General features: G+C 39.2%; 1 protein-coding gene across 18 annotated transcripts in view; it reads left to right on the forward strand.

Annotated features, from left to right (window-relative positions):
- The window catches only part of tns1b (tensin 1b), a 195,486-nt gene that overhangs the window by 13,263 nt on the left and 168,423 nt on the right, over positions 1 to 13,800 (forward strand). The window contains exon 1 of one of the 18 annotated variants that reach the window (XM_080290515.1): positions 9,154 to 9,612. The exons of the other annotated variants lie outside the window; for them this stretch is intronic. Within the exon in view, the coding sequence (XP_080146641.1) occupies positions 9,598 to 9,612 (15 nt within the window). The 5' untranslated portion in view covers positions 9,154 to 9,597. Of the gene's footprint in view, positions 1 to 9,153; positions 9,613 to 13,800 lie in introns of those variants that run through there. 18 annotated transcript variants of the gene reach the window in all.

A 13,800-nucleotide genomic window follows, 5' to 3' on the forward strand; every position in this document is an offset into this window, starting at 1 on the left:
CAGAACATAATCTGCTGCTTGTTTGCCTCCTGCGTGCCTATCTGCCTTGGCAGCTTTGTGGCATGACTCTGAAAATAGCCTGAATACCTCCACCTTATTGTGTTGTAGTGTTAGGTCTGTGTATCAACTCTGACTGGAGGCTAATATTACTCTGGGTATGCAAGTAATATCGTACTTGTTGACATGGGATAATGAGAATGACTCATAGTTACATAAGAACAGAGTTGTACTAATCTTATACTCGCACTATACTGCCCTGAACTGTTATTCTGCCATTAAATGTGCTTTATTTTGACTGATGTATGTCTGCAGTTGCAGTTGTACCGTAAATGCTAATTAATTGTTGCAGCAAAGTGACATTGCATCACATTTTTTGGGTTCAAAAGACAAACTAAATCTGTTAACTTTCTGCACGCCATCTTTCAGGGAAATCTTTGCCTCCTCTTTTCTCAGATAACAATAATGAATTTAACAGTCTAATGTTAGATAAAGTGCCTTTAATGGTTTTAGATGAAGCTGAACAAGTTGCCTTAATGGCTGCATTATCAGCAAGCAGCTCCCTCCACCGCGACACTGTTACTTATCGCCTCACTGCATAGCATTCCTCTCTCTGCACTTTCACTTTTGTGGCACATTCCTGAGATCCCTTTTGTGCTATTGTCTTATATTACTGCTAAGCTCCACCGTAGCCAAGCCTTTAACACATGTGCATTCTTAAATTTAGACTCTGGGATTAGCTCTCAGCATGTCAGGGTCTTTTATGGAGTAAAAGAGGTGAGCTGCCAAAACTGAGGCCCAGGGTACGCAGTCACACCTTTGAAAAAGAAAAGAAAAGACAGTTGAAAATTGATTTCTAAATCAGGTAATTGTGTTTAATTCTTAAAGGCAGTTTCCTGTGACACATGCTTAAACTTTCTACTATTCATTCATCCATGAAATAATACAACAGAGTGCAATAAGTCAAGATCAGGCATTTCAGAGAAAGCCTACATTAGTTGATGGTTCACATGATGTCTTCCTCTGCAAGCTGCTTTGGAACCCAAACTCCCCTGAAACCTGCATTCTTTCTACAAAACAAACACAAAAATGCAAACTTGATGTTCAGCTTGTAAATTATAGTAAAAGGATTAAGCAAGCATATTTTTTATCCACCTCTCGTTTGTCATGTGTGGTTTTAAAACATCAAGGTGGCCAAACGGCCCAAGCTTCACAGTAGGACTTAATCAGTGTTTGATATCTCAATGGCTGTGTCCAACATTTATGCACATTCATTGCTTCACTGTAGAGTCTGTTGTCACTGAATCCTGCTCTGTTCAGTGAGACTGTTTGAGACGCACAACAGAGCCATACCACTAAAATTAAACCATCAAGTACTGGAAATTGAGTACTAATCATTGAGGTGATGTGCCGGCGTTACTGCTCCATCACAGCAAAGACGTCTGGGTTTGAGGGTTTGAATCTGATCATCAGCTGAAGCCTTTGTGTGTAGTTTGCATGCTCTCCTCGGGTACTGTGGTGTTCTTCCACAGTCCATGGATGTGCATGTTTGGTTAACTGGTGATTTTAAATGAGATGTAGGTGTAAATATGAGTGTGTGTTGTAATCTGTGGCAGCGACCTGTCAATCACAGGGAGAGACCCCGCCTCTCTCCATATGAAAGCTGGGATAGGCTCCAGAAAACAGATGGATGATCCTGACTGAAGTCAGTAGTTCCTTTGACAAGAAGTGAAATTTCTGCAGAAACAGAGATGCCATTTTTATTTCTTAACTGTGAATTTTAATTTTTGGAAAAGCAGGTTCTAGCAGGTTTTTTTTTTTTTTTTTTTTAAAGTAGATTTTCTAGCTTATTAAATCACTGTTGCATGCCAGGCTACATTAACATGAAAATGTACGTTCTGTGAGTTATAAAGAAACATTTTTGGCTATTCCTGCCTCCCAGGAGTGATGAAATTAATGTGAAGATGAATAACAAGAGTGACCCGAGGGCTGTGAGCCTAAATCTCAACAGTCCCTGGTGTTGTTTGGCTGAATTCACAATGTGTTTGACCTGAACAGATCTGGATAAAGAAACTCCCGACAGCAGCAGCATGCTCTGCCAGTTAATGAGCAGCCTGAAAAGCAGAACAGGCCTTTCTTCCTGAACTTCCCTGTTGACTCTTTGAATAAATGCGTTTCTTTTGACACAAAATGACTTTTCTGTGCAGTGGGGAAACTTTTGGGCTCTTTATATCCATTTGAGTCAGAGCCAGCATTATATGCTGTCTGATGCACATCTAACTGAAATGCCACCGTAGATCACCCTGCAGAATTCAAGTCCATTCACGCCTGCGAGTCTGCATAAATCAAACACATAGAGATGGCAGAAACCTGTTTGCGCTACATTATCTTAGACACTGGCCAAACATTTGGACTTCCACAACCCTTTTATCTGCCAGAGGAAACCATGTGACGCTGTTTGCTTGGCATCTGGGTGGGACACCACGACACTTTGTCCGCAGTCGAAGTGAAAGAAGAAAGGATGAACGCATTCCTTCTTTCAGACAGCACCTTGTAGTCAAAACAACAGCAGAGTGATGCATTTTATCTGAAGATTTTCAGACCCTTCAAAGTGGAGCTCAGGTCTCCTCGATGTGGGTTTAATGATGCTGTGCTTTTTAACCAGCAGATGGGGACATTACCATTGACTGTTTTTGTACCTTAAACTGAGACTTACTCACGTAATTACACAAAAATGCCCATAGCTTCAAATTGAGGAATAATTACCATAAATTAAAGTGTTACTTATGGTGTGTTGATTGTATTTTATTTTATTTTTTTTTGGCATTCAATTTGTGACATTCCTCTACGTCTATTAACCTAAAAACAAGGCTAATTTATGTGGCTGTGGTTTAGTCAGATTTGATTTATTTTATGTTGCTAAATGTTGATTGATGCGCAGGAACATGTGACGACAGTTAGGCTAAGCGAGCCCCACCCACTGTAAACCAGTGAGAGGAGCAGAGACAAAAATGTCCTGTGAAACAACAATAAATTCTTCTGACTTTGGCAGAAAATAGTTTGTTCATGCAGGAATGCATTTCTAAAGCCAGCACGCTGATTGAGGAAAAATTTTTTTCAGGAGCTTAAATTACTTTTTTTTTTTTTCTTTTTTTCTTTCCAAGCAAAGGGAGTGAGTCTGATGGTGCTGACGATGCATTTGCTTTGTGACTGTGACAAATGTGTCATGTAGCTCTTAAAAATAAGAATTATCAAGTTATAAAATGAAGTAAATGAGACACCCCCCCCCCCCTCCTTTCCTTCAAAAGAATTAAATGATTCCAGTATAAACACAGTTAAAAGCTCCCGTGCCGGGTTGATGGCTATGCTACGTCCCATCGCTCTCCTGCAAAGGTCTGTTTCTGAGAAGTTAATTCAATTAAAGCAGACAAAAAGACCACTGGCACCAATAAAGTTTGGGTGAAATGTGAAGCCATGCGATGGACACACACACAGTCTTGTGGCCAGTCAAGCGTGATTTACATTTGCATAATGCCTGGCTGCTGGGCAGGCTCGCCATCGCCATGGGTTACAGTGGGTGCTGCGAAGAAATGCAGCTCCATGTTCAGAGGGTGTATCACATCTAAGGCTGACAGGCAGGGTGTCCTTGCCACAACCACCACACACAGACAAATACACACAAACTTTTTTTTTACTTCTATAAGGTCTGCTGGTAATCTTAGCCTCATTTTTATACAGTGCAGTAACTGAAATCTATTTTTCAGTGTCATCAGTGTATAAATCTTAAGGCTAAAGGGTGGAGGCTGCAAACACTCTTGCATTTATGACTTTCTGGAAGTGTGACAGCACGTGCAAGGGAAACAAATGGCGTCAATGAAAATAAGATCTGAATTTAAACTGGAACTCTAAGGAATAATATATTGTTATTATAGTGTCATTTCTTTATAGATGGAGTATAAAATTGCAGTGTGTAAAATTTCACCGCTAGCTGTCAGTCAACAGTTCTGTTTTCTTAAGTCCCCAGTATACCTGCTGCGTTTGGTGTCTTCGCGTACCTGGTAACATCTTTGACATCCACTTCTGTGAAGGCAGAGGTAGTTGCTGTAGTATTACTGTGACCGATTGCAGAGTAATCTATTTTTCTATTAAATAAAGTAAAAAAAAAAAAAAAATGACTGCACGTTTGAGAGAATTTGTTTTTAAATGTTTGTCTATTTTGACTGAAAAACTGGTGATGGTGTAAATGGTGTCCAGAAGTGGAGTCACACAGGACTAGAAACGAGTCAGTGACCACCTGACCTCTCACTAGGGAAAAGTGTGTAATCCATGACTGGCTGGTGAATGGATGTTGGCTGTCGGTAGGAGAAGTTGGTTGCATACAGGTGTATATCGTGCTGCATTGAGAACGTCTATGTGAATGCTTTCCTTGCTAGAAGGTTGTTGTGATTATCAACCTTCGAAGATGTCAGGATCTCTGCAATCGCTTGCAAGCTGCTTGAGCAGCGTAATTAAAGCTGTGAAACGCAAACCCAAAACAAAGTTGCCCATTTTGAAATGTTTTGGTAGAAATGGTAAGACAGCGCTTTTACTTTGAAGCTGAACGTTATCTGTTTTTGGTTGGTGCTGCACTTTCTCCAGATTCCCCACAGCTCGGAGTATAAGTGGTGAGTGTTTGCAGAAAACGCACCATCTTTCATGCCCTTTATGTTGAACTATGGCAGCCTAATAGCAATTAAAGCAATTACAAAAAGGTTTTTAGTTCAGCACCCTCTTTGACAGATTTCCTTCAGCAACAACTAGCCAACCAGTCGGGGAATACACATTGTCCCCTAGTGACCGGTGGTTACTGTGTTCTGTTTAACACACTTTTAGTTTTGATTGTGTAGAATAATTTAAGCACTCACAGTGAAGGTTAACATCTTATTGGTTGAAAATGTTGAAAAATGCAGAAACAGAAACTTTACAAAGGTTTGGAATTTGACCCAAAAGTCTCAGGTTGGTGCCTGGTGTCATTTCTTTTTTTTGTTTTATTTTTGTTTTGTTTTATCATCTTCATATTTTGTTGTTCTGCGGTCATATTTGGAAGTGAAATAGGGCACAGTAATAGAAATGGTCTTCTAGTGTTTATTTGAAGCAGCATTGCTATGTTTACAGTCTGAGCCTCTAACCATGTGGCTTCCTAACATTTGCATAGAGAGCAACATGTTCATGATTTCCGCCACTAAGTCAGAAACTTCTGTCTTTCCTTAAACAATTAATCCATTTGGTGACTGTGGAGAAAAGAGGCCAGCAGGGGGCAGTCAGTGTTGTATTTTGTTATCTATATTAAAGCAAGAGCTGGCTTTTATGTGGGGTTCGTGTGGTTTAATCAGACATGACAAATGTGAGGTCATGCAACATGCACGTCCAATTTAAAGCCAGGCCTTCTGCCTTATCCGCAGCACACATGGCAGGGAGGACTACAAACATTTCAGACACTCCTCTTGGCAGCAGCATTCACCACACAGGCCTCACTCATGGCTTAGCACTTTCAGGGACAATAACAGCCGGCCAGAAAAGTAACCCCCCTGCGTCACAAACCAAGCCCACAACACAGGCTTTGATCCAGCGGTGGGGGGGTTTAGAAAGGCTTTAGGAAGAATGAATCCTATATGGTTTAAGCTCAGAGCTTCACTGTGTTTACAACACACACAGGATCCCTCCATCTACTACAACATGCACAGACAGAAACACATTCTCATGCTTTAAGCTGTCAGTCATTGTGTTTATAGTTGTTTACTGCCGCTACACTGTTATGAAAATTGTGTTTAAGCTAGATGTGTGGGTATATAGATGTGGGAAGTTGATGGTCTACGAAAACAAAGTGCAACTTTGTTTTTTCTTTCAATACCATCACAAAAACGGACTTTGAGACTTTTCGGAAATGTTTTTCAAACACATTCATTTTTACTTTGTTCTGTTTATAGGAAAAACCTTTTGAATGTGAAGGATGGACCATGAAATCACTCACTGGTATTTGTTTGGAGGAGGGGGTGAAGTGTAATGGTTATAAATGAATGCTAGCCTTTTGATTATCAAGCATGCATAGTTCCTCAAACTATATGGATGCAAGGCCAAGCCCAGCCTAGCCAGCTTAATTTATAAAACACTTCAAACCCAGCAACCACTGACCAAAGTGCTGAAAGCAATCCACACAAACAGTCAAGAAGTCCAGCTCAGTGTCTTGAATCAGTGGTGGTGACACCTGTCAGTCATACTGGCCATGCCTTTAACTCTGCTAACTCTGGTCTTCAGATGGATAAGTTAACAAGTACATAAATATATATATATATATATATATAAAATACAAATGAAGGGGGAAACCAGAAGACAGTATAATAATGGACGTAGCTTCTGGGTTGAAAAAAATAAACCCAATGCCGAAGTTCCTAAAAAGTTATGTTCTATCTGAAGGCCACCAGATGGTGATAGCTGTGTTTTGGGGGAAAACTGCTTTCTGACCTGTCCTATGTAAACACTCTCCTGCTGATTTCATGGGCTCAGTCGCTTGTTTTGGGTCATGTTGAATTTAATTTAAAAAAAAAAAAGTTTTAAAAAGGAGGACAATTGTTGTCAATCCCAAGTCTTTTGAGCATGCGATTTAACAGACCAACCCTTCCTCGGTAAGATGTACACCTCGTTAGCTTTTTTGCAACCAAGGTGGTGGAAACATTCTTGTTGAGGCTTAAGAATTGGATCTCAGAAATCAGTGGGCGACATCACCAGAGCTGGATCCATCCTTTATAGCAATGGTGTCCAAACCCAGGGCTCGAGGGCTGGTGTCCTGCAGGTTTTAGATGCGTCCTTCTTCTTCTTTCATGTTTAACGACAGCTTGCATCCAAAGACGTTGCACTACTACCATCTCCTGACTTTTCTTACTTCACTTCCTGTTCGTATACTTACAATAACCTCTTCCTTACTATTTAATCCACTACTCTTTTTAACTTCTATCGTGTTTTGTACACTATATAAATGTCTTCCTTTTGTTTCATTATCCCACGCCATTTGCCAGAAGTTCTTACTTTCTGTCCAAACTATACTTTTCCCTTCAGTTTTCAACAATGGTATCTGTACATCTATATCTACTTTTTTAACAGCTGCTTTAGCCAACCTATCTGCCCTTTCATTACCCACAATACCTACATGAGCCGGAGTCCACATTATTACTATATGTTTATTTTGTTCAGACAATCTATGATGAGCAAGAAGACCGTCATGCAAAATTTGCTGATGGGTACTCGTGTTTTAGATGTGTCTTTGATCAACCCTTGACGTTCCCACTTCCAAAACCATTTAAAAGCAATTAAAACATTGTTAAGTACCTTCCACTAAGTGTGGAAGGAATTTGCAGCAGACCCAGCAAGTTCTTTTTTCTTTTTGGCTGTCTACATCTTTAATGAATGAATCTGGCATTCTTTTTTTCTGGGTCCCCCAGCAAAGTAAATTTCCCTTCCTTCTTCAAAAGCTTGTAAAAGTCATGTGGAGAAGAGAAAAGGAAACTGGAGGGAGATGTTAATGTTCCATGCCACTCGGGCTGCTCACAGTCTGCATACTCTGCTTTCTAAGAGTCCCCTCCTAACTCACGGACAAGTAGCAATGAATCTGTCAGGCCTGAGGTGGTTTCCATTAAGGGTCTGTTTTAAAAAAACAAAAGAGAAGGCTGTTTAGTTTGGAGTTAGTTCTTTAAGAAAAGACTCTGTCGCAAAGGGCCGACCTCTTCACCTCGGCCAGCACATTAGTGCTTTAATTTATCTGTTTAGAAGAATTTCCTACCTCCTGTAACACGAAAAAAAGGAAAAAGGGCAGCATAATGTTATAGACAGTACCCACAGAGAATTGCACTTCTCAGCTTTGCACTTTCCTCTGTTAGCCCTTTTAAAAAATTCTTATATTCATCAAACTTGCCAGATTCACAAAAATCTCTCCATCTACAAGAAGAAGGAGATCTCAAAAAGATTTAGCCCCACAGAGCTCACCTCTGATTTTAAGCCCATTAAATCTAAATAAGAACTGTGTTCTCCAAACTCTGTTAGATGGCGGAGCAATGCTTACGCCTGTTATCGCTCCTTCTCTGTGGATTTTGCATGTTCTCAGAGAAAAGTATGTTAGGTTAATTGTTGATGTGTTTTAGAATTTGTGTGAAGGGGTGAAGCTGGCTTTTAGTTAAAAGCGAGAGTGCCGGACTTTGCACAAAAGTATCAAACAGTAGGAGAGCTGTTTCTAAGGTAAATGTATCACCGACGTCTTGAATGAGATTTTCTGTTTAGTGAAGTTTATTGATGTCTTAAATTTTCTGACCTACACGTTTTAAGCTTCATATAAAGTGCCTTAAATCTTCAGACTTTCTAATGCCAGCAGTGGGTGACAACTCTGGTTGAAAAATTAAGCCTTGTTGAGTTTAAGTCTTGATTTATGGTCTTAGTAGTTTAGTATACTGGTTTGAAGCCTCAGTAGAATGTTGTTAAAGTCAAAAACATGCCGTAAATTTGGATTTTTTTGAATGGGAGTATTACTGTTGAAGATAAGCATTGGATGACAAACAAAAAGTTAATTGCATTAAGTGCCTTGAACCTGCATGTTTTTTCTAATGGCCAACAGGGGACAACTGTTGGCTGCAAAAGAAGTCTGAACTGTATGAAAATATATGAGAAAATGACCCCACTGCTTTTTTAATTAATGAAATCAGTAATAGTTTTCCTGATTTGCTGATGCTATCTCTGATTTCAAGTTTTAGTTGCTACAGCTTGATGTTAATTTTGTAATTTATGGTCCCATTTTGAGTAAAATACAAGATAACTTCATGGTATACAGTAAGACTCAGAAATATTGTGGTTTATATCTCCACTGTCGAACCATAAGGTCCTTGGTTTCTCACTTTCTTGTGATGGTGACAAAAATGCTCATGTTTATAGTCAGTGAGGTCATAGTGACTACATATTTGACATACAGGTTTTTGTCTGTGGGAATGTAGAGATTCTTTGCTAGCTTGTCTTTAAGTTAGTTATACTTACTGCTCCCCCCCCCCCCCCCCCCCCAAAAAAAAAAATAATAATGATGAGTCTTAAGTAACAAATCAGAAATTGAACTTTTTATATGATTTTTAAGCTTTTTTTTTCTGAAGTAAAATTTTTAGTTTTTATAATTTGCTGGATTTGAAATGTGCTAGCATCTGTCAAAGTTGTAGATTCTAACAGATTATTAGAGAGCAACTCTGGCTGTTTTTATCTTAACCTCTGACCTTGGCAAAATTACAAGAAATGCAAAAAAATATCAGAACAAACAATAGCTCCTGGTATTCTCACTTTCCATGTTATGATCTCTTGACACTGGCTTTCCACGGTGCGTGTTTCCTCTCCCTGCACTAACAATACAGCTCAGGAAGTATGTCAGGATAAGGGCCAGACTGTCAGGCTCTTTTTTTTTTTTTTTTTGGTATGTGCATCCAACTTTGTGGGGGACTAACAGAGCTGTGTTAATCCCAGAAAAGCTAGCTCGGTGTTCAATAAGTTACGGATCTGTTAAAGGGAATTACTGCCCAGGTGTCTTCAAAGTGAACTGCGATGTCCCTCTGGCTGGTAAGTGCTGTTGCAACATGTCATTTTAAACTGTGGGTGATCAGGGTGTTGCTCCTGGTGTTGAGGTCAGCCCTAGCATGCACAGCATCAAAGCTGTTGTTTTTTTCAGGTTACTGTTTCAACCACTTTCCAATGTTCCAAACTCTGATTGTTGCGACATTTTTTGGCCTCTTTGATTTCTGTTGTCAGTTTTCCCCTTTGTGTAAGTGAGCTGACAAAAAACAATTTTCACATGTGGTATTACATCTTGTTTGTAAACATTTTTATTGAGTGAAAAAGTAGGATGACTCATGCTGATCCAAACTGTCCATGCAGGACTTTAAAACTGAAAGGTTTAATCATTATCCTGCTTTTGGCTGGAGTCGTGGCTTTTGTTTCTCATGGAATGTTAGAGGTTGTAAAATTGTTGTTAACAGGGTCCTTCGTTCCACTTGTAAAGCAGATAACTGTAAAAAGTTCAGTTTAGTCTGATTTGCTGTCAAGGTTAATTACATACAGCTGATTTCTGTGCTGTAGATGATGTCATTTTTACAGCGGAAAGTGACTGCTAGTGTTGTTTCAGCTGCTCTTCCTATTGTTTTATGCACTGCTTTCTGCTTTAGAAATAAAAAGAGACAGACAAGACACTGTCTGACTGTCACAGTGCTTATATTGTTTCCATTTGTCTCAGGCTCAGTATTGCTTGGACTTGTAAGAGGTGAAAAGTGTTGTATTTATGAGCTTTGTTTGAAACATAGTTCAGCTGTGTTAAAATATATAAAAGTCCCCTCGAAAATACCTCAATATTAAAATGTAAGAAGTAATAGACAAGGATCCAAGTATATTTTTGTTAAAATAAATGAATTGCATTGGATGGCAGACAACCTGGACTCTCATCGCTAATCTTTTGAACATGAAATAAATGGAAAAAAGAGAAAACAAAATGTCTATATTTAGAAGTTGGAGAGGTTGGGGCTGTAGCGATTCGTGTTACTGATCATGCTAGAGGCCAAAGTTTGAAGCCAAAGATTTTTACACATCATTTTAAAATATATTATTAGAAATATTATTACTGGTTAGGCATTAAAATTACTGGGTTAGGTTTGGAAAAAGATCATGACAAGATTTGCCACGCTTTTTAAAGCTTTTCTTTGTTTGTTGCCATGGTGAAGTCTCCCTGCTTTCACTATAGAAATATGTCCTTGTGACTCAAAATTCCTTTTGAAATACATTACTTCCACATTCGTGTTCACCGACTGGAAAATGTGATAATTTCTGCCGATGAACACAAAAAGTAGATACATTTTTCTGTTTCACGTTTAGTTGTGAGACTGGGCTGCAGTTGAAAGGTGGTTTCTGCCCTTTTGATTTGTGTCCACTTAAAAAAAGTCGACATTGTTATGAAGTACTTTGTTCCTGTACTTTAACCTGATAAAATGTTTTTTATGACAAACACTTTGCCTTGTGCCGTCTGTCTGTTTTTTGACCTCGCTCAGAGACGGTCTGTGCTTTATTATTATTTATTGTTTACTCTATTTAATTTGTAAAATATGTGTACACACACACACACACACACACACACACACACACACACACACACAGACACACACACACACGTAGAAAAATATTTAGTATACACATCCAGAAATGCATGTGATGTGACAATAAAAGTGATTTGATTTGATTTGCTTCGTCCATTTCTTTCGTCCTGTCCTCTGATGTGGAGGTGTCCGCAGAAGTAATTACTTTATGGCTTCACAGACCGTAATAACTTTCACACTGAGGACTGTTTTACATAGGGCTGTGAGGTGGACTAACATCTGTCGTGAACTGGTCAGCTGATTGGACAGAGTTCTTTAAATGACCATCGGTTAATCCATAATGGCTAAATGTAAATCCTAAAATATTGCATATGTAGTCAGGGTTGTGTATACTTAGAAGTACCTACAGTTTCAAAGTGAGGTATGACAGAGCTGTCTCTCTAAAAATGGATGTTCACCGCTTTCATCACCTTGGCCTACAGCTTGTCCATTTCAGCCACATCTGGGCTTTTATGAGACAGCTGATGATTGCTCAGTGGCAGACTGATAGTTCCTCCAAAGGTGAAGTGGTGACTTTGTGTACTTTATGTGTGGTGGCTGCTCGTGTAGATGATAAGTAAAGGTTAAATATCTCACCCTTTCCTTTTTGGAATTTGTAATTTACTCCCCTACAAAGGATTGAAGTTGCTAGAGAGGCCTTCCTGTACACTTATGATTTATTAGCTTCATAGTTGCCGTATGCATCTAAAATAATGTAGGAAAAATGGGATAAATTCTGATGAATTTCATTGTAAACCCTAAACCTACCAGTAAATTTGGACCTCCGTAAACCAAATCCCTAAAAAACAACCAAAAACAACCCATAACTGACATTTTTTTCCAAACAAATTACCTTTAAAGTGTTATGGAATAAAATATTCCATAAAACAATAACATTTTTCCAAATTTCACCTCGTACACAGATTCAGATTTGTAGTATCAGTTGCCTGCAGGTAAAAACTAAAATCTTTCTTCCACCTAAAGAAGCTTTGGGTTAGCAGCTGGGATTATAGCTTTTCTCAAACCAGCATCTTTCATGTGCTTTCCATTCTGTCACCAATCCACACATGAATTTTCCATGATTGCTAATTTGCCAAAACTGCTCCCATCTGCCGACTTAAGATAGAGGAGTGTTTCTGTGCTATGTCAAAAGATGAAATGAGCTTAGCTTTCACTTAATTCCCTCATGGCTTTCTGCCATGTGCTTAAAGCCGCCAAGCTCTCGATCCCAAAAACGCCTTAGATCAATAATGGGAGGGGCAGGAGGTAATTGCAGCATCAATCACAACCACTTTGTTGGGGGCAGAAATATGAAGTGGAATATTTAAACAAATGGGTCTCCAGTGCAAATGGTATTATTGGCTATTAGTTAACTTCATTGTAGATTTGTTCTGCCTTCTAGTGATGCAGTGATTGCTAACAAATCCTGGGCGTATTTACAGGAATAACGGTCTCTTACTGCAGTCATGTGCATACTGGATATAACCAGCAAGGCCTTCATGATTTAGTGAAGGCTTGGGCACAGACTGGCACTCACTACTGACAGCTGAAATGTATGTAAAATATTGAATAAAGATGAAAGAGTCTGCAGCGCAGCGTCTGCACTTAATAAGTCTCATGAGAAGGCTGCGACTAACTGGCGATGCCTATTGAATATAAAACGCTACATTTTCAATGTTGAGTTCATATGCTAGACGTTATTTTGTTGCCCCGCAGCATTGTTAGATGTGATGTTCTGGGAAAATGGGATGACGTAATTCCTGAGTGGTGGAAAAAAGTATAACCCAGATGGCATTAAAACAGTTTTTCTTTATCAGTGCTTTTAGAAATCCACTGCATTTTACTGATACACAATATCAAATTAAAGTGACAAATGGATGCCACCAGCTGTGAGTAAAACATCCCAGTGAACCCTCCCACATTAAGACCATGACCAGCCACTTCCCCTCTTATTCTCCCAGAAACAATGACCCTTCACTCCCTCACCTCTTGTCTGGTTTCCTAGAATGGACAACAGAGCTGACGTTGCCAGATTGAGACGTGAAACCAGCCCATTGTTTGTCCCGCAGAGAGGCAGGAAGTGTGCATAGTGTTGTCCCTGCGCCTTCTCTGGAACTTCTCTCCCTTTGCCAGTATTGTGTAAGCTTAAAGCTCTTGATAGGTTGGTGTAATGGTGAGACCTTTCCTTCACGTGAGAACTTACAGTAGCTTCACTCTCAAAGTGTCTGCAAGAATAACATATCTGCTAAATGCTCTGGAAAATGTGCAGTATTGCTCTTATTATGTTATTTTTCTTTGATACATAAATGGTCCCTTTTGTGTTTCAGTAACTGAAATGTTAAAATTTGTAGAAATCTGCAAGTGTCTTCAGAACAAGCACACTGCTTGTGCAGCAAAGTAAACTGGAATCTTATTTGTGCTTTGTTTGCATTTTTATTTATATGCTTAGAATTTGTATTCTCTCTTCTACACCCTGAGTCTTAGGCTGCATAAACATGAATGTAATTGCTCGTCACACATCATATCGACATTTTTGCAGTGAGGTCTTGTAGTTTCCCCAGGCAGTTTTGTTTTCTCTATAATGCACAAAGCATCTGTCCATATATCAGGACATTTATGTTTAAAATGA

The sequence above is a fragment of the Astatotilapia calliptera genome, chromosome 16 (genome assembly GCF_964374335.1).
Source record: "Astatotilapia calliptera chromosome 16, fAstCal68.1, whole genome shotgun sequence".
NCBI lineage: Eukaryota > Metazoa > Chordata > Actinopteri > Cichliformes > Cichlidae > Astatotilapia > Astatotilapia calliptera.